Below are 27,339 nucleotides of genomic sequence, written 5' to 3'. Positions count from 1 at the left end.
CAGGTCTTTCATATGAAACTGAATCTTGCACTCTCGGGGTACAGCCTATTTCATCTTCTCACCTGAGTGGACTGAGTTTTCTTGACTGTCATTTTCATCATCATCTTAGAAGTGAGGCTCTTGAAGGCAAGGAGCCAGCAACTGCTTATGCTGAGGCTGGGCTTGTGAGTTTGTGGCACGGAGGAATGTGAGAGAGCATGCCGTGCCAAATAGGCGTAGAAGGCGTGGTTGACTGTCACTAAACCCCACATGCCATCGTCATCCACGGCCTGAGAGCCTCGTACATCCAGCACCTGCAAAAGAGATCAGTATTTTCTTATGTTTTGTTATCTGGTACTCCATAGCACATTCATGGGCAGTAGCAAATTTTTTTTACCCCTAAGTAAATAATATTGGAGGTGCGAACCTCTCAGTTGGCTACCATATTTCCTGCAGATCCTTCAATATCTTTACAAATTAGTTTGGCTGACAGATATAACAGAAAACTAGATCACTAGACGGCCCCCTCCCATCGCTTTCTGCTTTATATATTTGCCTATTAAACCATCTTTTGTTTCAATTCCTGAGCTTATTGTGATTCTTTTATTAGTAATATGTGTTGCAAACACCTGTTGGATCAATTGTACTCGAAAGAATAAGAAGAATTAGAGAAAGTCAATACAACTTAGGGCAGCAAAAAGAACCAGCGAAATCCGGAAGTACTTCTGGAAGACAGTAAAGCTAGGGACAGCCAGAAGAGCTGGAAAACAGCCAGAAGAACTAGGGAACAGCCAAAAGAACTAGGGAACAGACGATATCCCGTTAAGAGTTAGCAACCATCTTGTACTGGTATTTGAGTACTTAGGACTCCTAAAGAGACATTTAAGGAAGATGACTACTTGACTAGAATACAGTGACTACCAGGGGGCGAGATATTGACTATGGAACACTGCTATATAGACTGATGGAAGACCTACTGAAGAACGAGCAGTGAGGAAGACCTACCTGAAGATGTGGACAGTGAGCACCGACGGTAGCCAGCAGTAGGTTGTGACCACAGTATTGTAGCGTCAACACTCGCAGGTGCACCATCCTCGATAAAGCGTCTGCAGTGAGCCCCAGCTGCCGTCTGCTCAGCTCCCACGTCGAATCCTGCAGACAAACAGTAAGACCTTTTCCGAGTTCAGAAATTAATTACAACAATATAGTTAAAGGGTTTGAATATGCATAGGAAAGTGTAGTTATCGCAACATGAAATTCCCTTGCAGACAGATTGAACATGATGGCCAAGTCAAATAGCCTCTGATATAACACCACTGAACTTTTTGCAACGGTACCCGCACTCATAAGCTGGCTATAGACATGTCTAGGTTTGGAGATTAGAACCTACAGCATTACACACACATTTTGTACCCATCGTTATAGTTGGGTCGTTATACTCCCCAGTCTCGTTTGGAAGCTTATAAAAAATAAAATCCTCCAGCTATTCACGCACTTCCATGTGGAGATTTCTGAAGGATTGTGTTTTCCAGATACCAGCTGATGATATTAAAACACTCTGTGCTAAAATAAATGATGGCACGGGAGAATTTACACAGGATATGTTGACTAATACCTGTAATGAACTTGAGTGTCGACCAGATATGTCACGGGACATTTCTCAACTCTTAGCAGGTTAATATAAAATTTATAGATAAATAGAAAGATAATACACATGCCCACACGTATAGTTAACAAATAGTACAGATATCCAGTCTATTTTAGTAAGGGTATAGCTATTATTTTCACTAACTTTAATTTCGGTTGAAGACATGTTACAAAAAAGCGAGAATCAAGAATTTTTGCCGTGAGTCTGTCTTTTTATTTATTTTTTTTTTTTTTGTAAATACTTTGTAAAGCGACCATAAAGAGAGATCGCTCAGAGTAAAATAATAAATGCCAGCACGACTCTGCGGCGTTGTTTGAAGGTTGCGGTGTTGTGTGTCGTTATACACGGTGCCTTAATGTAGCTCATGTTATGAGGCTCATCATTACACTCACCATGCTGAGACACACTAGTGAAGGTCCTCATCCATCACCCTCACCCCCCCCTCCCACACACACATACATACACACACACACCAGGAGACAAGGACGGGTTGTTGAGAGGGGGTGTTAGAATAGAAAAATGTAGCAAATTGGGTACCGCAAGGCTAGGTATTTGGACCAGCACTGTTTCTGGTGAGTGTGACATGCCACAAGAGATAGCGAAACGTGTCTATGCTTGCAGTTGATGTAAAGTTAAAGAGCAGAATAAAAACCAATGAGGTCAAGAAAAGGTTACTAAGGGATTTGGACAAACTGCAGAACTACTCAGACTAGTGACTACTGCAATTAAATTTCAGCAATTACAAGATTTTGAAATTTGAGAAAGGGCCAAGAAGACCGGAAACCAGATATATTGTAGATTCGGAGGGAACAGAAACTGCAAACTACACTTAAGGAGAAAGTCTAGGAGTGAGCATTGTGCCAGAGACACACATTAAGAGAATAACCTCTGCTTCAATTGCAAATCTAGGATTAGTAATCTAAGGGAATAGTCATTCACTTCCCTGTATGCAACACATCTCAGACTCATCCTGAAGAACGCAGCACCAACCTGATAAAGCATGTTAAGAAACTGTAAAAAGTGTAGAGGTACGCGCTTTATCCAAGAACATGAGTTACAAGGAACTGAACCTGGTGGTAGAAGACAGAAGTGTCAGGGAGGACATGACAACAACATACAAAATACTCAGAGGTCTTGCTAGGGTGGACAGGGATAAACTGTTCAAGAGGAGGAAAAACAGGTATACGTAGGCACAGTTGGGATTTAAAGACACAGATGAGTCACAGGGATGTCAGGAAGTATTTCCTCAGCCTGAGAGTGATCAGAAAGTTAACTGTCAAGACGAAGCAGTAGTGGAAGCAAGCTCCACAGTTTTAATGATAGGTATGACAGCTTCTATGAGGCTAAAATGGAGTAAACACAAGTGCCAAATTAAGAGGCAGAGCCAGGAGCTGAGACTCGTCCCTTGCAACCATAAATAGGTGCATACACGACTCACTAAATCGTATTGACACGATTGTAAACAAGCCACGGTACGGGCGGGGAAACTCCAGACCGTACCGTTAGCCACTGTGGCTAACGAGTCGATGTGGAGTTTTACGACTCACTCACCGCGAGTTCAATCCCCGCCCGTACCGTGGTTAGGTACGCACACGCATGCACACACACACGCGCACCTGAACAAACTACCAAATGGACCATACACACCTGAAAGCAAAGTTCTTTGATGCCAGTGAGTCGTGGAAGGAGAACGATTAGGTCGTCACGGTAGAAGGTCCTGACGTGGACCAGGCGGAGGGAGGTGGTTGTGCAGGAGAAGAGCAGATGCAGCATCCTCAAGCTCACTGTGTCGTACACCCGCCAATCCTGCAGGACCCGCTCCTGCAACGCACAAAAACATGTTTCCCGCTCCTACAACACAATAACACGTTTCCCGCTCCTGCAACACACAATAACATGTTTCCCGCTCCTGCAACACACAATGACATGTTTCCCGCTCCTGCAACACAATAATATTTGCCTCCAGCTCCTGCAACACAGTAATATTTGCCTCCCGTTCCTCCAACACACCATGATATTTGTGCTGTTTTTCACACACATTGTTTTCCAACAATGAAACCCTCCTTGACTAGATTCTAGGCACGCACCCGTCATCACAACAAGCAACGTCAGGAATTCTGCTTCCTAAGCCTCTTATCAGCTGGTTCTAATCATATAATTGCTTGAAAAACATCCTTTTTACACCCGTAACTCAGAAATGTAATCTAGTATCGATCAGTCACCTTCAGATTTAATAATATCGGGATTATTGGATTGAAACATTCGTTGCCTTATTTTAAAATTATCGAGTGCTGGTGTGTCACTAAGTAAACTAACAATCAGTAATGTTTTAACCTCTTAGAAAGGGAATAAATGACTCGGTCAGTGCATATATATACACAGAGATATACACATCTCGGTAATCAAGATTTCAACTTGTCAGCATCGACACCATGCCCAGCCCTTCTAGGGTAGGGTAGGTGCCTGAGCCGGAGCTTTTAGCTCATAAGACTGTCATTCCCATTATCCCCCTTGGGGCGGGGATGGCAGACCAGAGAGGCCTAGCTTGTGGCTAGGCCTGGGGACAGTTGGTCCCAAAGATGAGGAGGTACTTGTGCCTCCTCCCATGGGAGACTTAGGTCTCAGACACTCCCTAAAGAGGGAGCCAAGGCCGGGCCACCACTTGGAAAAGGCCCGAGCCGGGAGAATACCGGCGAATCTTTAATAATAATAATAATTTCAACTTGTAGGGGAAGGAGGAGGGGGGAGGGGAAGGAGGAGGGGGAGGGGAAGGAGGAGGGGGAGGGGAAGGAGGAGGGGGAGGGGAAGGGAACTTAACCATAAGATGTTGAAAGGAAAAAAGAAATGAATCGTTTTTTTAAGACATGATTTTCAGTGCGCATTTTTACTCGTCACTGTTTCGCCTGCCCAGCAGGCTTCTTCAGTCGAGTAGAGACGCTTATAACCCTGGAGACAGTAAAAGTGGAGAGGTCATTTTGAGGTGATCAGTCCCTCAGATTTGATGGAAGGTGTTCAGTCTCAGTGTGTATATATATACACAAATAAACGGTGTATATGCACAGGATACATACACCTCGTGTGCTTAAAAAAATGTGTTTATCTCTGGGAAAGTAGTTAAGTTCCATTCTGAATCGTTCAATTTAACCCTCCCTATATCTGGCTGCAAACAGCTGTACATGATATTAATGTATATTACGAATAATGAAGGTCCCAAGAAGAGCCATGTGGTGCACCACTTAAGATTAATCTCTATTTAGATCTGCCCCAGTTTATGCTTCTTTTTCTAGAGCATACAGACTCTATACCCCAAAATATCTTTATAAATTACACTCGCCTTGCATGGGCTAGCAGACGTATTGCAATTTCTTTGTGCTCTTAACACGTAGGGAAACGAAATTATCTGTTGCTAAATATAAATTTAGATTAACAATTGGGACATAAAACTCACAAGGAAGGTACACAAAACAAAGTAACAACGGTGCCCAAAAAACAAAGTGACAAACAGTGCCACTAGACGAGGTGGCTCAATTATTTGAAGAAACAACAACAGTGGCATCAACAACCTTCCCACTCGTCAACATTCCTCACAATATTATATTGTTCTTTATTCCCACACTGTTCTTTATATTCTTACACATTAATCCTACATTGTTCTCCAAGCGCTAAACAGTTATTGTAACTAGTGCAAGGGAAGCAGATGGCAAGGTGGAGGAATAGTGTAAAGGCAACAGGGGAGGGTGAGAGAGAGAGAGAGAGAGAGAGAGAGAGTGAGAGAGAGAGATCAGAGGTGGGGACAGCAGGAGGTAGAGAAGAAAGGGAGGTACTAGTGTTAAAACAGTAGGGGGTAGAGAAGAAGGGGGAGGTACTAGTGTTAAAACAGTAGAAGGTAGAGAAGAAGGGGAGGTACTAGTGTTAAAACAGTAGGGGGTAGAGAAGAAGGGGAGGTACTAGTGTTAAAACAGTAGGGGGTAGAGAAGAAGGGGGAGGTACTAGTGTTAAAACAGTAGAAGGTAGAGAAGAAGGGGAGGTACTAGTGTTAAAACAGTAGGGGGTAGAGAAGAAGGGGAGGTACTAGTGTTAAAACAGTAGGGGGTAGAGAAGAAGGGGGAGGTACTAGTGTTAAAACAGTAGGGGGTAGAGAAGAAGGGGGAGGTACTAGTGTTAAAACAGTAGGGGGTAGAGAAGAAAGGGAGGTACTAGTGTTAAAACAGTAGGGTGTAGAGAAGAAGGGGGCGGTACTAGTGTTAAAACAGTAGAGGGTAGAGAAGAAGGGGAGGTACTAGTGTTAAAACAGTAGGGGGTAGAGAAGAAGGGGGATGTACTAGTGTTAAAACAGTAGGGGGTAGAGAAGAAGGGGGAGGTACTAGTGTTAAAACAGTAGGGGGTAGAGAAGAAAGGGAGGTACTAGTGTTAAAACAGTAGGGGGTAGAGAAGAAGGGGGAGGTACTAGTGTTAAAACAGTAGGGGGTAGAGAAGAAGGGGAGGTACTAATGTTAAAACAGTAGGGGGTAGAGAAGAAGAGGAGGTACTAGTGTTAAAACAGTAGGGGGTAGAGAAGAAGGGGAGGTACTAGTGTTAAAACAGTAGGAGGTAGAGAAGAAGGGGAGGTACTAGTGTTAAAACAGTAGGAGGTAGAGAAGAAGGGGAGGTACTAGTGTTAAAACAGTAGGGGGTAGAGAAGAAGGGAAGGTACTAGTGTTAAAACAGTAGGGGGTAGAGAAGAAGGGAAGGTACTAGTGTTAAAACAGTAGGGGGTAGAGAAGAAGGGAAGGTACTAGTGTTAAAACAGTAGGAGGTAGAGAAGAAGGGGAGGTACTAGTGTTAAAACAGTAGGGGGTAGAGAAGAAGGGGAGGTACTAGTGTTAAAACAGTATGGGGTAGAGAAGAAGGGAGGGGTACTAGTGTTAAAACAGTAGGGGGTAGAGAAGAAGGGGAGGTACTAGTGTTAAAACAGTAGGGGTAGAGAAGAAGGGGAGGTACTAGTGTTAAAACAATAGGGGGTAGAGAAGAAGGGGAGGTACTAGTGTTAAAACAGTAGGGGGTAGAGAAGAAGGGGAGGTACTAGTGTTAAAACAGTATGGGGTAGAGAAGAAGGGAGGGGTACTAGTGTTAAAACAGTAGGGGGTAGAGAAGAAGGGGAGGTACTAGTGTTAAAACAGTAGGGGGTAGAGAAGAAGGGGAAGGTACTAGTGTTAAAACAGCAGGAGGTAAAGAAGAAGGGGGAGGTACTAGTGTTAAAACAGTAGGGGTAGAGACAGAGGAGGCGTGAACGAGACATGAATATTCCTTTGTCCATATACAGGTAATTTCTCACTCTTTCATACACACACTGGAGGATAGAAGGGTCAGGGGAGATATAATAACGACATACAAAATACTGCGTGGAATAGATACGGTGGACAGAGACAGGATGTTCCAGAGATGAGACACAGAAACAAGGGGTCACAATTGGAAGCTGAAGACTCAGACGAGTCACAGGGATGTTAGGAAGTATTTCTTCAGTCATAGAGTAGTCAGGAAGTGAAATAGCCTAGCAAGTGACGTAGTAGAGGCAGGAACCATACATAGCTTTAAGACGAGGTATGACAAAGCTCAGGAAGCAGAGAGAGAGAGGACCTAGTAGCGATCAGTGAAGAGGCGGAGCCAGGAGCTGAGTCTCGACCCCTGCAACCATAATTATGTGAGTACAATTAGGTGAGTACACACTCACACACACACATGACATGATAACGACATACAAAATACTGCGTGGAATAGATACGGTGGACAGAGACAGGATGTTCCAGAGATGGAACACAGAAACAAGGGGTCACAATTGGAAGTTGAAGACCCAGATGAGCCAAAGGGATGTTAGGAAATACTTTTTCAGTCATAGAGTAGTCAGGAAGTGAAATAGCCTATCAAGTGAGGTAGGTGAGGCAGAAACCATACACAGCTTTAAGATGAGGTAAGATAAAGCTCATGGAGCAGGGAGAGAGAGGACCTAATAGCACTCGGTGAAGAGGCGGGGCCAGGAGCTGAGTCTCGACCCCTGCAATCACAATTAGGTGAGTACAATTACTTGAGTACACACAAACACACACACACACACACACACCTGCAGGCGCTGTCGCACTGTGTGAGGCACATGTGTGTACACTATGTGAGAGAGTGCCGCCCTGTCTGAGTGCCAGGACCTCCTCCTGGTGGCAACCTTCAGCATCTTCAGCAGCAACACCTCAGCCAGGGTCTCCAGACGAGGTGCACTCTCCCTCCTGCCGCAGCAGACATCCTCGCTCCTGGCAGCGTTATCTTCCTCGTTGGCATCCCTAGCTGCCATCTCCCTGGGGGAACAACACCTGCTGATTATCTTATTCACGGGGGGAGGGGACTCTAAATACGTGGATGCCATATGACACCTGGGGAATGGCAGGAAATCAAGTTTGATCTGAGGAAGGCGAATTTAGCTACCATTCCTTTCATTACGTGTAATTCAACTTCTTCACCCTATTTACCCTGTTTGAGGTACAAGTATGTAGGTATATAATCTACATTCATAAACAGCTGTTAAATCTACATTTATAAACAGGTATATAATCTACATTAATATTTACACATTCTTGTGTCTTTCTAAGCTTTTAAACAGTTTCCGGCCTCAATTTACATTCCTTACACATATCTCTGTGAATTACATTTGTCAGCTTAATAATACGCCTGTCAACAATTGTTGAGAGATGGATGTGACTTGGTAATACCTTCCTTGAAACCGCGTTAGAGAGTTTGCCTGAGTCTCCCTCGTTCAGTCTACCTACCATGTGGGTGTCTTCCTTGCTATTACCTGTCTAGTATTGTCTCTGCTGGCACTAGCTGTCTAGTATACTCTCTGCTGGCACTAGCTGTCTAGTATACTCTCTGCTGGCACTAGCTGTCTAGTATACTCTCTGCTGGCACTAGCTGTCTAGTATACTCTCTGCTGGCACTAGCTGTCTAGTATACTCTCTGCTGGCACTAGCTGTCTAGTATACTCTCTGCTGGCACTAGCTGTCTAGTATACTCTCTGCTGGCACTAGCTGTCTAGTATACTCTCTGCTGGCACTAGCTGTCTAGTATACTCTCTGCTGGCACTAGCTGTCTAGTATACTCTCTGCTGGCACTAGCTGTCTAGTATACTCTCTGCTGGCACTAGCTGTCTAGTATACTCTCTGCTGGCACTAGCTGTCTAGTATACTCTCTGCTGGCACTAGCTGTCTAGTATACTCTCTGCTGGCACTAGCTGTCTAGTATACTCTCTGCTGGCACTAGCTGTCTAGTATACTCTCTGCTGGCACTAGCTGTCTAGTATACTCTCTGCTGGCACTAGCTGTCTAGTATACTCTCTGCTGGCACTAGCTGTCTAGTATACTCTCTGCTGGCACTAGCTGTCTAGTATACTCTCTGCTGGCACTAGCTGTCTAGTATACTCTCTGCTGGCACTAGCTGTCTAGTATACTCTCTGCTGGCACTAGCTGTCTAGTATACTCTCTGCTGGCACTAGCTGTCTAGTATACTCTCTGCTGGCACTAGCTGTCTAGTATACTCTCTGCTGGCACTAGCTGTCTAGTATACTCTCTGCTGGCACTAGCTGTCTAGTATACTCTCTGCTGGCACTAGCTGTCTAGTATACTCTCTGCTGGCACTAGCTGTCTAGTATACTCTCTGCTGGCACTAGCTGTCTAGTATACTCTCTGCTGGCACTAGCTGTCTAGTATACTCTCTGCTGGCACTAGCTGTCTAGTTTACTCTCTGCTGGCACTAGCTGTCTAGTATACTCTCTGCTGGCACTAGCTGTCTAGTATACTCTCTGCTGGCACTAGCTGTCTAGTATACTCTCTGCTGGCACTAGCTGTCTAGTATACTCTCTGCTGGCACTAGCTGTCTAGTATACTCTCTGCTGGCACTAGCTGTCTAGTATACTCTCTGCTGGCACTAGCTGTCTAGTATACTCTCTGCTGGCACTAGCTGTCTAGTATACTCTCTGCTGGCACTAGCTGTCTAGTATACTCTCTGCTGGCACTAGCTGTCTAGTATACTCTCTGCTGGCACTAGCTGTCTAGTATACTCTCTGCTGGCACTAGCTGTCTAGTATACTCTCTGCTGGCACTAGCTGTCTAGTATACTCTCTGCTGGCACTAGCTGTCTAGTATACTCTCTGCTGGCACTAGCTGTCTAGTATACTCTCTGCTGGCACTAGCTGTCTAGTATACTCTCTGCTGGCACTAGCTGTCTAGTATACTCTCTGCTGGCACTAGCTGTCTAGTATACTCTCTGCTGGCACTAGCTGTCTAGTATACTCTCTGCTGGCACTAGCTGTCTAGTATACTCTCTGCTGGCACTAGCTGTGGGAAATCACAAGTGAAAAATATGCAGATACACCACATTGTAACTCCATTAAAACCTCTTTAAGCCCCACTGAAATTCTCCCAATCCTAGTGTCATTTACAACAACAACAACAACAACAACAACAACAACAACAACAACAACAACAACAACAACAACAACAACAACAACAATGATTTCCATTACTGATTTAGCCACAATCTCTCACTCCTTTTGTTTTCCTCCTGACGTTCAGTATACATCTTCAGCGTGACTTTTCACACTTTCTGTTATCTCCATCATCTCCATCTCCTTCCTTCCTCATTGTTTGCCTTCCATCATTCCTCGTGTTTTCTCTTTCTGTGTGTGTGAGTGGGGGAGGGACTGTTAGGCTTTGGGTAGTGCGATGTTGTGTTAAGAAGGAGGTTACTAAACCGGGAAGGTGTATATATTAATACATTCTTGCTTGCATTTATGCAGCGAGGAGGAAGTTAAACGTCACTGTCGTCACCTCTGTTGTACAAAGTACCAAAACATTCTTACCGCAAGATTACTCAAGTCATAACCAGACTTTGTCGGTCGGAAACCAGCCTTCAGAACAGCCACAAGTGCTGGGAGCTCCTCCTCAGGGCTTGAATTAACAAAATTCCCCAGGCTTGTTGCGTGACTGACTCCCAAAACCTCTTTTGTGTGTGTGTGTGTTTACACTCACCTAATTGTACTCACCTAATTGTGGTTGCAGGGGTCGATTCATCTCCACTGGGAGGAGGACGAGGTTAAAATGGTATTTAGCAACCATAAACGATATTTACGACTGTAATTTTTAAGGGGGTGGACTGGCAAACCAGCGGAAGGCCTCGGTCAGATGACCAAAAGCCACAGTGGCGGGTCATCATATGACTAAGATCCGCGTCTGGAAAGACCTGGAGTTTACCTGTTTCCTGACCAATCTTACCAAACCTAACCTGATTTCGACCCCTCGATCTTCCTTCTCAGGAGGACGTGTGGCGTGACTGGAGGTTCTTCTCTCCGAGCAATGGTTGCAGCTACATCAAACTGAAGAATAAAATTCTGCTTGAAGACAAAACACAGTCTCCTTTAAAAAATATTTTGTTGGCTTAACGTCGTTTCAATAAACGAGTCTTCTGGAGCGTGTATCGTTTCTTACCTATTGTGAGCATCACTCCAGCTGGATCGTGCCACCACCTTTGCTATGCCCGAACTCATTTACGGTAATCAAAGTAACGCGTGAGATTATTCGAAAAACGTACAAATTATTCACATGATAGATTCAAATTCAAATTCAAACTTTTATTTCTTTGCAAAGTTTACAATGTGTGACTGACATGTTGTAAGGAGTCTATTTCCAGGATAAAGGAGATTATTTCTCAGACTGTAGAGATTATTCACGAGAATGCTGACATTATTCACAAGTGCCTGACAGTCAGTCACGTAAAAACGTGAAAATCATTCACGAGAATGTTGACATTATTCACAAATACATGACAATCAGTCACGGAAAAAACGCGATCACTGAGGAAAATGCAGACAGCTTGTTCTCGTCTCAGGAATGTGAGAGTGTGAGCACCAGTGTTTTAAATCAGGACTGTCTGGTCCTTCAAGCGTCACTTGGTATTCACAGCGCGATGACCTCGTCAAACTGCCTCCGCCTTACTCCAACATACCCTCGTTAAATCCTAGTAGCCACCTCACCAAAGCTTTGATCTGACGAAGAGAAGCTTGGCCTCAATTATCCAGCTCAAAAGCCTTTCACCACTATCAGCATACTGTACTAAAGGATCAGTAATACAGAGAAGCGAAAGGGGATACAAGAGAAAGTGGAAGAAATGCGGAGCACACGAAAACGAAAGAAAACGAGGAAATAGACAGAGAAGCTAGTGACGACGAAGGAAAACAGAAAGAGTTGAGAAACGATAAAACATCAAACGACATAACACAACTGAGGTTACTCCACAGCCACATAAAAAGGAAGATGATTCAGAAAGACAAAGCAATAAGCACTAAGAAGAAAGGGAAATGGTTGCTGAAGGAGGCTGAAAGAAGCATGCGAAGAGCTTACCTGGAGCCTGGAGTGCCAGGAGCCGAGACTCAATACCTGCAACCACCACTCGGTTACCTGGAGGTTACCTGGAGGTTATTCCGGGGATCAACGCCCCCGCGGCCCGGTTCATGACCAGGCCTCCCGATGGATCAGGGCCTGATCAACTAGGCTGTTACTGCTGGCCGCACGCAGTCCGACGTACGAGCCACAGCCCGGCTGATCCGGCACTGACTTTAGGTATCTGTCCAGCTCTCTCTTGAAGGCAGCCAGGGGTTTATTGGCAATTCCCCTAATGCTTGATGGGAGGCTGTTGAACTGTTTTGGGCCCCGGAAACTTATGGTGTTTTCTCTTAGTGTACCAATGGCGCCCCTACTTTTTATTGGCGGCATTTTGCATCGCCTGCCCAGTCTTTTACTTTCGTAGGGAGTGATTTCTGTGTGCAGATTTGGGACCATTCCTTCCAAGATTTTCCAAGTGTAGATTATGATTTATCTCTCCCTCCTGCGTTCCAACGAGTACAAGTCAAGTGCTTCCAAGCGTTCCCAGTAGTTAAGGTGCTTGACAGAACTTATACGTGCAGTTTAACTTATTGATAAAACTCGGTGAGTACGTGTTCTAACTCATCCACTTCACACCCAGGCACTCACAGCACCTTATTACGCCACATCCTCCTTCTCTTCCTCTTTCCCTCCCTTCCTCACTCCCTCCCTCCATCTCTCCCTCAGGGACGTCTCACCTCACTGGCTCAACACCAGCATCCTTCTCACCGCTCTAAGAGCGTGGATAACTTTCAGAGGAGAAATTCACCGTTGTCCCCAATCCTTTGGATCAAAAGTCAACCATCAGCATCAACACACCCCTCCCCCCATTAAAGCATTGTGTTAGTTATGAATGTAATCTTGGTATCTACAGTCTCAGCCTGGAGATGATATCACTGATGCTGCCTCTCTCACAGCATGAGTGGCACTGCCCAGTACTTCCATCCTTCACGTATCAGTAAACATGGACTTGTTTATGTGTTAAACGACTGTTGTTTGTATCATTCTTGGGTCAGTTTACGACCAAACCTGAGGGAGAGAAATATTCTGTGTTCTCTCGTTCTATGAGAACAGAGTTAGAAATTTGTTCACGTTAGACGATGTAAATTAAAATGTTTGTATTGGTGGGAAGGGTTCCGTCCGTGGTGGCACTGAGTAGGGAGTGTGAGGAAATCGCCGTCCGTGGTGGCACTGAGTAGAAGGTGTGAGGAAAGCGCCGTCCGTGGTGGCACTGAGTAGGGAGTGTGAGGAAAGTGCCGTCCTTGGTGGCACTGAGTGAGGGGTGTGTCATCCTCTTCCACAATAGAGAAGGTATCAGATTAAGTGGATATTGTTGTTCAAGAGCACTCGCTGCTACTGGCATGAGGATGTGTCTACCTGTAAGAGTACGTCTGCTTGTAGAAGAACGTCTGTTTGTAGGAGTATATCTTCTTATAAGACTATGTCCACTTGTAAAAGTATGACCGCGTGTAGGAGTATATCTGGTTGTAGGAGTATATCTGCTTGCAATAGTACCGGCTGTACATTCTCACTGTGCCGGGAATATAAGCAAAGATTGTAATTTAGTCGCAACAAGATCCCTAGAATGCTACTAGCAACAGTTGACTGACGCCATGGAACGCCTCAACCTACCTAGAACGGGACCCATAACAATCGACTAACTCCTAGTTATCTATTTATCTATTTAGTTAAAGAAGGGTAGCGAGTATAAGGAGACTCGGCCCAACATTTTGCGCTGTGAACCGAGAATTTTACCCCTGAACTGCGAGTCAGTCTTAAACTCCGTAACAAAAACCACTGAAAACAGTGTTTTATGATATATAAAAAACTGTGCGAGGGTGGACCTGTGAGCCAGGACACGTCCTCGGTCCACTTGACGGGTTATCATAAGACCTAACACCCTGGTCAGGAGACCGATAAGCCTAGGGAAGACATAAGTCATCTGACCAAGAGGTTGACTAAGTGGGTGATCAACAGCGATTAAGAATCATTTCCACGTGAATAATAATAATAATAATAATAATAATAATAATAATAATAATAATAATAATAATAATAATAATAAACTTACACTAAGTAGTGAATATCCCTCAGCGTATATACTCCGAGGAGTATAGTAGAGCATTTTTGACTGGTGGTGTACAGATGCATCCTTCATGACTCTGGTGCAGTCGACAGGCTTCAAACTTCACACATACAGTAACCTAGCTTCCGAGGCCCGGGTCCCGCGTCCGTCCTGTGGTAATGATTTGCTTCCTTCCCCCCCCTCCATCACCCCTCCCTCCATCACCCCTCCCTCCGTCACCCCTCCCTCCGTCACCCCTCCCTCCCTCCCTCACACCAGTCCATCACCTCTCCTGTCTCACACTAGTGCATCACCCCTCCTGCCTCACATTAGTGCAGCACCCCTCCTGTCTCACACTAGTCCAACACCCCTCCTGTCTCACACTAGTGCATCACCCCTCCCCTCCAGGTACTACGACATCCTCCCTCCCTCCTTCCCACTAGTCCATCACCTTGAGTCCCTCACACTGGTGTGAGGGACAAATCCCGGGATTTAAAATGAGTTGACATTGAATAAGAACTCTTAGCCTGTAAACGAGATGAGGTAAAATATCTGAATCTAGCCTACTGAAGTAGGCTAGCAATTCCTAGCCTGTAAATAACCTGAGATAGAATAATAGATCCTGTCTTGTATATTCAATTGAAATTAAGAAATCTGTATAACTATGATTGAGAAGCAGACATACCACAGACTGCAGTGGTACCAACGGTCCCACTCCCACCTATAAGAAGGAAATTAAATCTACATCTGAATCTCACGACTGTCTACAAAATCACCTCACGGCTTTCCAAAAATCCGCTCACAACTGTACAAAAATCCTCTCAAAACTATACAAATGTCAAGACTAATGTTTTTGTTGACAATGGGCACTTCGCTAGGTACTTGCCAAGACACTGCTAGTCTGGTCTCTGGCAAGCATCCACCTGGACACATTCCTCTAGCAAACTGTCTTCCAATTTTAACAGCGTGCGTGGGAATCACGACGCTATAATAAGCGACGTCGCGTCGCTTGCTGTCGGACGCAAGCCGCCTCGTCTACATGTTATTTCATTACTGCTGGTAAACAGTCCTCTATTAGTGGTCAATTTACGTTAATCTAACATAAAATGGGAAAATATCCGAGTTTCTACTTTATAGATTGGACAGAAATTCGTAAACCGCAGTGTAAATACGCTCGCCTTATTTGAAGGAGAAATTTTCTCGACTAAACTATTTGGGTCACAATAAAAAGGGAAAGATTTAGGTGATATTGATGGTTCATCATTAAACTAGGTGATGTGGAGAGATCACAGCACAACTAAATATAGATCTTTCGTGCCTCGTATGAAATATTACACGTAAATAAACATCATATCATGAAGAACTGTATAAACAAGACTGGAATGATTATTTATCAGTGTTATCAGCGGCGTTTATTCTGAATGTGAATGAAGTTATTCAACTTTGGTATTCTCGTGACAAACAAAATACTTCCGAGATCCTTTACTGTTGATAGTTTATATACATAGAAGTGTGTATCGCTCAATGTATATACACTATGAGTTTATTTTAAACCCTGTTTTAAAGATTAAGGTATTTTTGGTCGGTAGTGTAGGGGTGTAACTCGTGTGATGGCCCACATGCATTCGATAGAGTTTTAAGCTTGACAAACAACCCAACCAACCTTCTGGGTGTATCGGACTGTCATTTACACAGATACTGGAAATGTAACGCATAGAGAAAAACTGTGATCATGAAGTCAGCGCGCAAGAACTGTGATCAAAACAGCAAAAACGTTTTCTGGCGAGAAACCAAAACAGGCGACCCAGCAGTCACTTCTGTCGTGGTCCGCTATACTACCAACACTACTGAACTGGTCATCATAGGACATAGGACACTATCAAGGTTATTTTTACCCTGACGATTAAACTAACAACAACAATAAACACACATTGCTGGCTAAAACTATGGCTACAAAAGAATGGATCCTTGTCAGCAACTCGAAGTTCCGAACGCATTCGGATCTGCAACTTGGCATAGACAAGCAAGCAGATACGAAATCCTGACACTACACAAAGTGCTGACAGAAGTAAACATATACCACGCTAGGCTGAGCACCCAGCCCGTGAGAAAGTAGGCATCACAGGTACCTTAATGGGAAAGATGCCAACGCTGCGAAGGTCAGGTCAAGTTGTGAAGAATGACAGAAGGCAAGCACAGTCCACTAGGACACAGTGGGACACTTAATGAACTGGTCCAATTCTCAGATGATTAACACAGAGGGAGCTCTTAACAGAAGCTGTTGTTCGGAAGCCTCCCCGATTGTAATAACATACACAGTCATCCAAGAAGCAGCAAGTTACAACATCGCCACCACTCTAGCACACGATCGTTGATCAAGCATCTTCCTACCTAACACTGGGTGTTGCAGCTAGGTGAAGCATCACTATACCTCGCTTCTACTAGGAGGTTCTTCTCACTACATAAGGATATATCTTCTTACCCTGGAGATAAACAGTATAAAATACCAACACGATGGAAAAATAAATACAAATGCAGAATAATGCGATCCTTTATTGAATACGTTCAAGGCAGTTCTTGTATGTCTCGTGCAAGATCTACAGGTCCCATGCAGGTCCATCTCAAATATAACCTACCCAACATTCTCCACCTGACTCTCCACCTTATTTATACTCAAGTATACTCCTTACCCAGGTAGATCTGTTTGTGACTTGATAAAGCCCACTGTGTGGGCGAAGCGTAATAATAAAGGATCGCATTATACTGCATTTGTGTTGATTTTTCCATCTTGCCCTCTTCTCAGCTAGGAGTGACCAAGGTCCCAGTACTGAAACGCTTCCCGTAAAATGTTTTATTTGTCGGTATCATATACCTTAATTATCACCTCAAGTGTTTTCTGGAACGTTACCTACTGAAGCTCAGGCAACAGTAACACTGCACCACCCTGTCCTCTGTGACACACCCTCACAACTGATACAATCACAGTGATGAAACGCAGCCATCATCCTGATACCTCAGTCTAACTGAGAACACATGGCGAGCCAGTCAAGAATTCAAGGTCTGCCTAGGTTGCTACCTAGTAAACTCTTAAACAAAACATAATTTTGTCCAGCTTTACTTAGATGTCTCTACCTAGATTCTTTCTTCTTTTTAAATATGTATATCACACATACCTGCCAAGTTTTGTTGGTTTGTTTGTATAACTGTGCCACTGAAAGCTGTTACAACTAAAAATAATCACAGGTTTCCTTTTACCCAGCTGCTGGTTTTAGGCTAGATTTAATAAAAAAAAAAAGCCCAATTTAAATTGTTCCCATTATATTTGAAACCATAACTTAAGATAGATACACCCGTCTTCTGATACGGTGGGTGCCGGAGGAATGAGACCCCCACATCTGCCTTATAACAAGTACAGAGAATGTAAGACCCACATACCTGCCTCCTGACAGTGGGTGCAGGGATTCAAGACCCCCACGTCTGCCTCCTGACAAGGCAGGTGCGGGGATGTGAGTCCCATGTATCCGCCTTGTCCGGTGGGATCAAGAGCCCTTCACCAAAGCCTCAAAATCACCTTCCTGTCGCTTACAGGGCGTGGGGTCATTGGTACCACACTACACAAGGCATCTTTATTACAGCAGCTACACCTGGATTACCTCAGTCGCTCCCCGCTGTTGCTGTCTCCTTGTGAGTCACCTCAAGCTCTCTCCAACTGCTACTTATTATCATACACCTCTCAGTGTACATACACTGAGAGATGCACATCTCTCAGTATATGTACACTGAAAGTTTCCTCTAACCTTTAGGCTAAAGAATAAGGCATCCTTGGCGGTTGGTGAAAATGTTGCATGCAGCCTTAATGGGCACGTCTTCTAATATGTTTATTTTTCCACTATAATCCACCTTGTCCATAATTATTATCGCATTTGCTTTGTCTGTTTCGTAAGGTGAAGTCCAGGATCTTTCCTTAATTCATGGTATAACTTAACAAATCTTTGAGAACAATTGTGTTGCAGAAGTCTGAGCAAAGCTGAGACAATAATTTACTATCATGGATGCGATAGTAAATTATGGACAAGGTAGATTATAGTGGAAAAATGAACATGTTATCAGATGAAGGGGGAACTTACGTGCTTCTTAATGACCCTCGTGGATAGACTTTAAACTAGCTAGTACAGTAACGCACTGTGTGTTGTGTCGCAATGGTGTATGTTACCTAATTTGTTTAAAATCCTACGCAGGAGCGCGCTCTAGGGAGTTAATGATCATATGTAGCACCTCCTCAGGTCTGAAAACTTCTACTTAAATGAACGTTTGGTCCTAAATCTACCTCGCAGGACACCTAATATGGGTCACAGCACATTGATGGGGAATTAGAGGAAATGATGTTTAAAGAAAGGGTGGCTCCAGTTCTTCAGATCAAGAGCTCTTCATCAACATCGAGGTAGCCCACCTTCGAAGGACTACACCAGCTTAGAGATGTGAATAGGCTTGACGTATAAGTAGGCTTCCTGAAGTCTTTTGCAGCTACAAGAATCCTAACACCTGCTGCCCCTGCTCACCTAGAAATAAGTGGGTACCTAGGTGTTAGGCGACTGTTGTGTACCTAAGTGAGGACCTAAGGACGCCAGCGGAAATAAATCACACTACTTCTCTTCTAGGTTATCTCAGGTTATTAATATCTCTGGGGATGTTGATAAGAATAAAATATCTTGTAAGACCATATTGGTGAATCTCACACACACACACACACACACACACCCACACACACACACACACACACACACACACACACACACACACACACACACACACACACACACACACACATATATATATATATATATATATATATATATATATATATATATATATATATATATATATATATATATATATATATATATATATATATTTATATATATATATATATATATATATATATAAGAGTGTGTGTGTGTGTGTGTAATTAACTAGATGTACACTTCCTTGCATGAGTGTATGCATACATAATACAGAAGTGGTCACACCATAAAAGAAATCACACAAGCTGTCATATCCATTAAACTAATAACAAGATTATAAATCGTACATATCACAAGTACCACTAAACACCGTCCAGAAGCAGTACCTTTGAGAAGTTATCCTCACTAACACAAGATGCTATCACAACAATGTCCTGAAATCTCAAAGAAAAAGAGTCTTCAGATGAGGTGTGGAGAGGCACGTGTGAACACCCTCACTCCTCAGCTGTCACGGTGGCACTGTTTACAGGGAGGCTGACTCGTTCATAACATGCTGGAGGTCGGTGCCAGAAACTCCCACCCTAGCTGCCAAAACACCCCCACTGGAAAACATTCTTGCTTTTATTCCGCCTCTTGAAACTGCGTGCATCAATGAGATGTGGCATGCCTCGAGCCTGCTGCACTGTCAAGTCTCACCAGTTCTCATTATTTCGTGTGGTATGCTTTCAGAGGGTGGTGCAAAGAGTGTCGTTTGCTATCACGGAGGATGATAGATTACGGACACACGAGGAAATATATGGCCAGACTCTCAGCCTTCCTGGCGAACTTGATTCGTTATTCTTTCGTATATACGAGAATATATAGTTCGTGCTGTTCATATTCGGGTCCCGTAGCTCGATCGCTAGCGCACTCAGCTCAGAGATCCGGGGGTCGATCCCAGGTACGGGTGGAAACATTAGGACAAGTTTCCTTAAGGCATCTGCTGTCATTGTTAACCTATCAGTAAAATAGGTACCTGGGTGTTAGTCGACTGGTGTGGATCGCATCCTACCTGAGGATATTCCGGGGATCAACGCCTCCCCGGCCTGGTCCATGAGCAGGCCTCCCAGTTGATCAGGGCCTGATTAACTAGGTTGTTACTGCTGGCTGCACGCAGTCCAACATACGAACCACAGCCCGGTTGATCCGGCACTAACTGGAGACAAAACTGACCTAATTTGCCCGAAATGCTCAGCATAACAAGCGGCTTTCTATATAGTAGTATGTCACTGATGTCACCTATGGTCTGTATACCTTGTACTTGTACTGGTAGAGATAAAGATTATTATTATTATTATTATTGTTATTATTATTATTATTATTATTATTATTATTATTATTATTATTATTATTATTATTATTATTATTATTAATGATCCATACTCGTTTAGCATTTTTTTGTCTTGCAGTCAAAATAATAATAATAATAATAATAATAATAATAATAATAATAAAGAACAACAACAACCGCAACAACAACAACTGTTATTATTATTAAGAGCAATATTATTATTATTATTATTATTATTATTATTATTATTATTATTATTATTATTATTATCATCATCATCATCATCTTTACGTTGACTTCTTGTTCATTACAGTATCTTCTTACTTCTTGTTAAAGATGCCATTTTATCTTGATTCACTTACTGCACTTTATAAACGCCTTGACAGGTATATACACTACCAATCATATGAATCACTATCATATATATACCCTGCCCCTTCAATATATCCTTGATAAGTATATCCAATACCCATCTCATAAATTTATAACACGTACATACAGTACCCATCCAATACATCTTTGACAGGTATACCCAGTACCCATCCTATAACTTCTTGCCAGGTATGTATACTACTCATCCTATATATAACTGAAACGTACAGTATATACACTGTCTAATCTATATATCCCAAGCACGTATATACATTACTCATCGTATTTATGAAACTGAGTGACTCAATCTTTCGCAATCCAGAAAATTCCGGTGAGTGAGTGGGGATGAGAGGGGTTGTAAGGAGGGGATGAGAGGGGTTGTAAGGAGGGGGTGAGGGAAGGGTTGTCAGGGAGTGAGGGAGGGAGAGAAAGAGAGTGGATGTTGTATGAGAAAAGGCCTAGGTTTTGCAATATACTCCTCATAAGAAGTTCCTTAGCATGTGGGTTAAATTAGTTTAGGTTAGATTAGGTTAGGTTCGTCAGGAAACAGGATAAATGCTTCCCATCGCGGGTTTTAGTTATATGATGTCCAGTAGCTGGAGCTTTTGATCATCTGACCGAGGCCTTCCGTAGGCTTACCCTTCCACTCCTTTTAAAATTATGGTTATAATTATAACCATTACGCTCGTAGTGCTCGGGTATGCGACAGATAACACTATCATAATTTCTTGTTCGGTGAACAGTTCACTACGTCCTTGCGTCATGATCCAGTGTATCTCACACTGTCCTTGCGTCATGATCCAGTATATCTCACACTGTCCTTGCGTCATGATCCAGTATATCTCACACTGTCCTTGCGTCATGATCCAGCATATCTCACACTGTCCTTGCGTCATGATCTAGTATATCTCACACTGTCCTTGCGTCATAATCCAGTATATCTCACACTGTCCTTGCGTCATAATCCAGTATATCTCACACTGTCCTTGCGTCATAATCCAGTATATCTCACACTGTCCTTGCGTCATGATCTAGTATATCTCACACTGTCCTTGCGTCATGATCCAGTATATCTCACACTGTCCTTGCGTCATGATCCAGTATATCTCACACTGTCCTTGCGTCATGATCCAGTATATCTCACACCGTCCTTGCGTCATGATCCAGCATATCTCACACTGTCCTTGCGTCATGATCCAGTATATCTCACACTGTCCTTGCGTCATGATCCAGCATATCTCACACTGTCCTTGCGTCATGATCCAGTATATCTCACACTGTCCTTGCGTCATGATCCAGTGTATCTCACACTGTCCTTGCGTCATGATCCAGTATATCTCACACTGTCCTTGCGTCATGATCCAGCATATCTCACACTGTCCTTGCGTCATGATCCAGTATATCTCACACTGTCCTTGCGTCATGATCCAGCATATCTCACACTGTCCTTGCGTTATGATCCAGTGTATCTCACACTGTCCTTGCGTCATGATCCAGTATATCTCACACTGTCCTTGCGTCATGATCCAGTATATCTCACACTGTCCTTGCGTCATGATCCAGCATATCTCACACTGTCCTTGCGTTATGATCCAGTATATCTCACACTGTCCTTGCGTCATGATCCAGCATATCTCACACTGTCCTTGCGTCATGATCCAGCATATCTCACACTGTCCTTGCGTCATGATCCAGCATATCTCACACTGTCCTTGCGTCATGATCCAGCATATCTCACACTGTCCTTGCGTCATGATTCAGTATATCTCACACTGTCCTTGCGTCATGATCCAGCATATCTCACACTGTCCTTGCGTCATGATCCAGCATATCTCACACTGTCCTTGCGTCATGATCCAGCATATCTCACACTGTCCTTGCGTCATGATTCAGTATATCTCACACTGTCCTTGCGTCATGATTCAGTATATCTCACACTGTCCTTGCGTCATGATCCAGTATATCTCACACTGTCCTTGCGTCATGATTCAGTATATCTCACACTGTCCTTGCGTCATGATCCAGTATATCTCACACTGTCCTTGCGTCATGATCCAGTATATCTCACACTGTCCTTGCGTCATGATCCAGTATATCTCACACTGCCTTTGCGTCATGATTCAGTGTATCTCACACTGTCCTTGCGTCATGATCCAGTATATCTCACACTGTCCTTGCGTCATGATCCAGTATATCTCACACTGTCCTTGCGTCATGATCCAGTATATCTCACACTGTCCTTGCGTCATGATCCAGTGTATCTCACACTGTCCTTGCGTCATGATCCAGTATATCTCACACTGTCCTTGCGTCATGATCCAGCATATCTCACACTGTCCTTGCGTCATGATCCAGCATATCTCACACTGTCCTTGCGTCATGATCCAGCATATCTCACACTGTCCTTGCGTCATGATCCAGCATATCTCACACTGTCCTTGCGTCATGATTCAGTGTATTTCATTACATTTGCTTCATTTAAGAAACTTCTTCTTCTTCTTCTTCTTCTTCTTCTTCTTCTTCTTCTTCTTCTTCTTCAAATAAACTTAGCAGGAAACTGATAACCTTTAAGAAACGTTCTTGCTATTACTTCTTCCGAACCTCGGGATACAACTAACTGTTTTCACAACTTCTTAAATAGTACAATAAAGAGGACATAGCGAGCTAGTACAGTTATTTACAATAGAACATTGTGAAAATTGTGACTCGTTACCGATGGCGTTACGCAGGAATCAGTCTGGGGACCCTTGCTGTTTGTAAGCTACATCATTGACTTAAATGAGGAAATGAATGGTGACAGTAGTTTATTATTGACACAAAAGAGACCTACAAGTAAATTCAAAGGAGGATACTAGAGGAGTTTATTATGTTTTGTATAAGTTGATGTTGTTGTGGGTGACAGAGCGACAGATGAACGTCAGTTCTGACGTATGTTACTTGGAGAAAGTTTCTCGGGACTTTATGAACTACGTAATATAGAGTATAATCGATAAATTAATTAATTAATTAATAATAATAATAATAATAATAATAATTAATGATGATAATAATAATAATAATAATAATAATAATAATAATAATAATAATAATAATAATAATAATAATAATGATAATGATAATAAGATAATGTAGTAATAATGAGAAGACGACAATAGGGTCTAGTCCCGACACTTTTCCTCTTTCTATATTTCCTCTCCCCCACCTATTCTTCATCCTGTCCCCACTTCCCCCTCGCCCCTAGTGGGTCCTTACCTGTGAGTCCTCATTCATTCATTCTTTTAAGAAGAAGAATGCAGAAATGACCTAGGATACTTCCTGTTAGCAGAATCCTGCAGCCAAGGCAACAGTGGATAAATGTTCACACTAAGGATAATTGATTCCCTCTCCGAAAATAACAAGCAGGTTCAGATTTTTTTTCCTTCGTCTCCCGTTTTCTCACGTTCAGCATTTATCATGCAGCTCATCCTTTGCCTGTTGCATGGATGTAGGCCACAGGTCAGCTCCTTTGATGGGTAAATTAACAACTAATAATCTACAATGACCCGTCCTGTGGTATAACGGTTAACGGTGTAGTTATGTTAGTGTGTTAATTATCGTGTGTGTACACCAAGGAGAAGGTGCTGCGAGATTACAGATGCTGCAGTTCAAGGTTATCGTCCCCGCAAGCAATTACTGAGACTTCCTCACCTAACACAATCTTAAGACCCACGTGACCATCCCTGGTGCCGTCATCTCAAAGCAATATCCATGTGACAAGTAATCTGATGAGAGGTGCTTGCGTCTCCTGACCTCCACCACTGACGTATGTAGTCTGCTGTTGTTCCGGCAACAATACAGTACAATAAAATGGAGTACAATGCAACTTTATTTCTTTCTGGATGTTTTGCATCTTGGATCACTTGTTCGTGATTTTTATACACGTAATACAACATTGTTAAACACAAAAGAAAGCCACTAGCGTGCGGAGCCTTTCAAGCGAAGGTAGTGTTCGTGGCCTGCAGTTATAGCCAGAAATAGTAGCCTAGAAATCTGCCGTGTTCGGTTGATTACATATCTGTCCATTAATATGTCAGGATTTTGGACGACTGGATGTTTGGTCACAACCATGGCAACACAAGCAGCTTGCTGCTTCCTCTCTCTCTCTCTCTCTCTCTCTCTCTCTCTCTATTTCCAGCTTCTTAAAATGTGTAACTACTTAATTAAATAAAAGAAGCCTTTTATGCAAAAATATCCGGATTTTTTCCCTAAGTCCGCTAGAATAGTCATATCCTACCATCTCATCTTTTAAGAATGCATAAAAAGGTATAGTGTATTATGTAATATGGTACTTAAAGTTAATTAAATGATTACAGTGATGGTGCATAATAATAATTTACACACACACACATACACACACATACACACACATACATACACACACATACATACACACACACATACACACACACATACACACACATACACACACATACACACACACACATACACACACATACACACACATACACACACACACATACACACACACACACATATATATATATATATATAGCTCTAGGCCTTTCGTGTTACAATCAACACATCATCAGGAGCTTGCGATGTTGCAGAAAAGAGGATGAAATCCGAGCAAATACGTTCAGAGTGAACGTTTTTGCAAAAACGCTGATCTTTTCATATTTCTTAATATCCATAATATAACCCAGAGCACCGTCCACAGAGTAAGGTACTGAGCTATAATTAGCTTAAAAGCTAAGAAACCTTAGTGCTCTCGCCAGGGCTCGAACCTGGGACCTTCTGCGTGTAAAGCAGACGTGATAACCACTACACTACGAGAGCGTGATGGCTGTTATCACTGTGTTCTCTTCTGTGTTTCATTTATTACATTCTCTGAGGATTTAAATATGAATACAATTGAATATTCAACATCTCGTCGTAATTTCAAGACTATTTGTGCTTTAACTGATAGTAATTATGTCCTCCAAGGTGGAATTATATTTTAATATTGCAAAAGTAATTCACCATATCTAGAATATTATTACATTTTTCGCTCTCTCTGTTAATTAGATCATAAATATTCATTATCTTATCTTATCTTATTGACGAATTGGTACATAAATTATATATGATAATTTATATAACTGTATTTATGTGTACCTATAACTGAATAAACTTATTTACTTGACGGTGTTTTTGCACCGAGAGATACACACATCTTGGATTATATACAGTGACGTGTATCACACATCCCGGTGTATATATATATATATCTATATATATATATATATATATATATATATATATATATATATATATACAAAACAACCACTCTGAAAGAATAGAGAAATTCCAAGCGCTTTCGTGACTACTCACATTATCAAGGAACTATGAAAGTAAAGCATCCAAGGAAGCTATATAAGGGGTCTGGCCAGCACCTCACTATCAGATCCCACAACGGTTAAACACCTGACGCGCGCCGACCCAACTTGGATAGGTCCTTTGCACAACTCACCCACAAACTATTCTACCCAAGAAAATTTAAAAATTATTATTTGTCCAGTGTATTATTAAATTCTTCCCAAATTCTATTAATTATAAATGGATCTAATTTATATAAACCAAAGGAAATATTCATATTATTGTCAAAACTGCTTTTTATGAAACAAGATTCAATTATATTCCTGTCGACCATGGACTTGCTTGATACTACTTTCTCAACTTTTTGAAAATCAATTGGATTGTTAAAATCTCTTACATGAATAAATAGAGCATTGGAATCTTGTCCAGTTCTAATGCTATATTTATGTTGTTTTAATCTTAGTTCGAGATTTTTACCAGTTTGACCGTAATAAACTTTATCGCAAATTTTACAAGGAATCTTACAGACACATCCATCAGCATTTTGGGGGGAATTCTTTATCAAAAGTTTTTTTACTGTATAAAAGATTTTTGAATACAACTTTAATATTAAAAGTCTTAAGAAGAGAAGGCATATCAACCAAGTTTTCATGGTAAGGGAGAACCAACATATTTTTAGTTGAATAAGGCTGGTTGTCCCTTTTTGGATTGTAAAAAGTATTTCTAGCAACTTTAAAAGATTTATCAATTACATTTCTTGGGTATTTTAAATCATTACCTTTTTCATAAATTTTGGATATTTCCTCATCTATGAACTCAGGACTACAAATTCGTAAAGTTCTCAAAAACATTGATGAGAAAACAGACAGTTTGACTCTATCTTGATGCGAGGAATAATAGTGGACATAGGAACAGTTATTTGTAGGTTTTCTGTAAATTTTAAATTTGAATTCATTATTACCCTTAATAATTAAAACATCTAGAAAAGGCAATGAGTTATTTTCTTCAAACTCAACAGTAAAGTTTATAGAATGGGCTAAGCTATTTAATTTTCCAAGGAAATGGTGTATATCTACATTTTTGGGCATAAGACACAAAATATCATCAACATATCTGAACCATTTAGCTCTATTAGGGAGGATTGTGTTAAGCAACCTTGTTTCAAAAAATTCCATGTATAGGTTACTAAGAACAGGTGAAAGAGGATTTCCCATTGCCATACCAAACTTCTGAGTGTAAAACTTATCATTAAATACAAATTTTGCATCAACAATGCAAAGTTTAATAAGTTTAATGATAGTAGGAACTGGCAATGGTAAATCATAGTTAACGAGTTCTTCAGATAAGAAACTTAATAAATCATCAACAGGAACTTTCGTAAACAAGGAAGTAACATCAAAACTAACCATGTT

The 27,339-nt window shown here is 42.2% G+C and overlaps 2 protein-coding genes and 1 non-coding gene across 6 annotated transcripts in view; 1 reads left to right on the top strand and 2 right to left on the bottom strand.

Moving 5' to 3' along the window:
* LOC128691109 (uncharacterized) overlaps positions 1-19,408 on the bottom strand; it is a 21,929-nt gene extending 2,521 nt beyond the window's left edge. Inside the window, exons 1-5 of one of the 4 annotated variants that reach the window (XM_053779919.2) lie at positions 19,257-19,408; positions 7,725-7,950; positions 3,275-3,448; positions 985-1,131; positions 63-293 (exon numbers count right to left, since the gene is read on the bottom strand). In XM_053779919.2, the coding sequence (XP_053635894.2) occupies positions 63-293; positions 985-1,131; positions 3,275-3,448; positions 7,725-7,946 (774 nt within the window). In that variant the 5' untranslated portion in view covers positions 7,947-7,950; positions 19,257-19,408. Of the gene's footprint in view, positions 1-62; positions 294-984; positions 1,132-3,274; positions 3,449-7,724; positions 7,951-16,257; positions 16,416-19,256 lie in introns of those variants that run through there. The other 3 variants (XM_053779920.2, XM_053779921.2, XM_053779922.2) reach the window with 3 other exon arrangements.
* The window catches only part of LOC128691108 (lysosomal proton-coupled steroid conjugate and bile acid symporter SLC46A3-like), a 40,466-nt gene continuing 14,160 nt past the window's right edge, over positions 1,034-27,339 (top strand). The window contains exon 1 of the mRNA XM_053779918.2: positions 1,034-1,144. The gene's annotated coding sequence lies outside the window, so the exon portion shown is untranslated. The remainder of the gene's footprint in view (positions 1,145-27,339) is intronic.
* On the bottom strand, positions 25,336-25,408 carry TRNAV-UAC (transfer RNA valine (anticodon UAC)). Its single transcript has one exon. It is a non-coding gene; the product is annotated as a tRNA-Val (tRNA).

The sequence above is a fragment of the Cherax quadricarinatus genome, chromosome 27, assembly GCF_038502225.1.
Source record: "Cherax quadricarinatus isolate ZL_2023a chromosome 27, ASM3850222v1, whole genome shotgun sequence".
NCBI classification, from domain to species: Eukaryota; Metazoa; Arthropoda; class Malacostraca; order Decapoda; family Parastacidae; genus Cherax; species Cherax quadricarinatus.
Note: the sequence above shows the minus strand (reverse complement) of the source record. Positions and strands in the feature narration are given on the sequence as shown.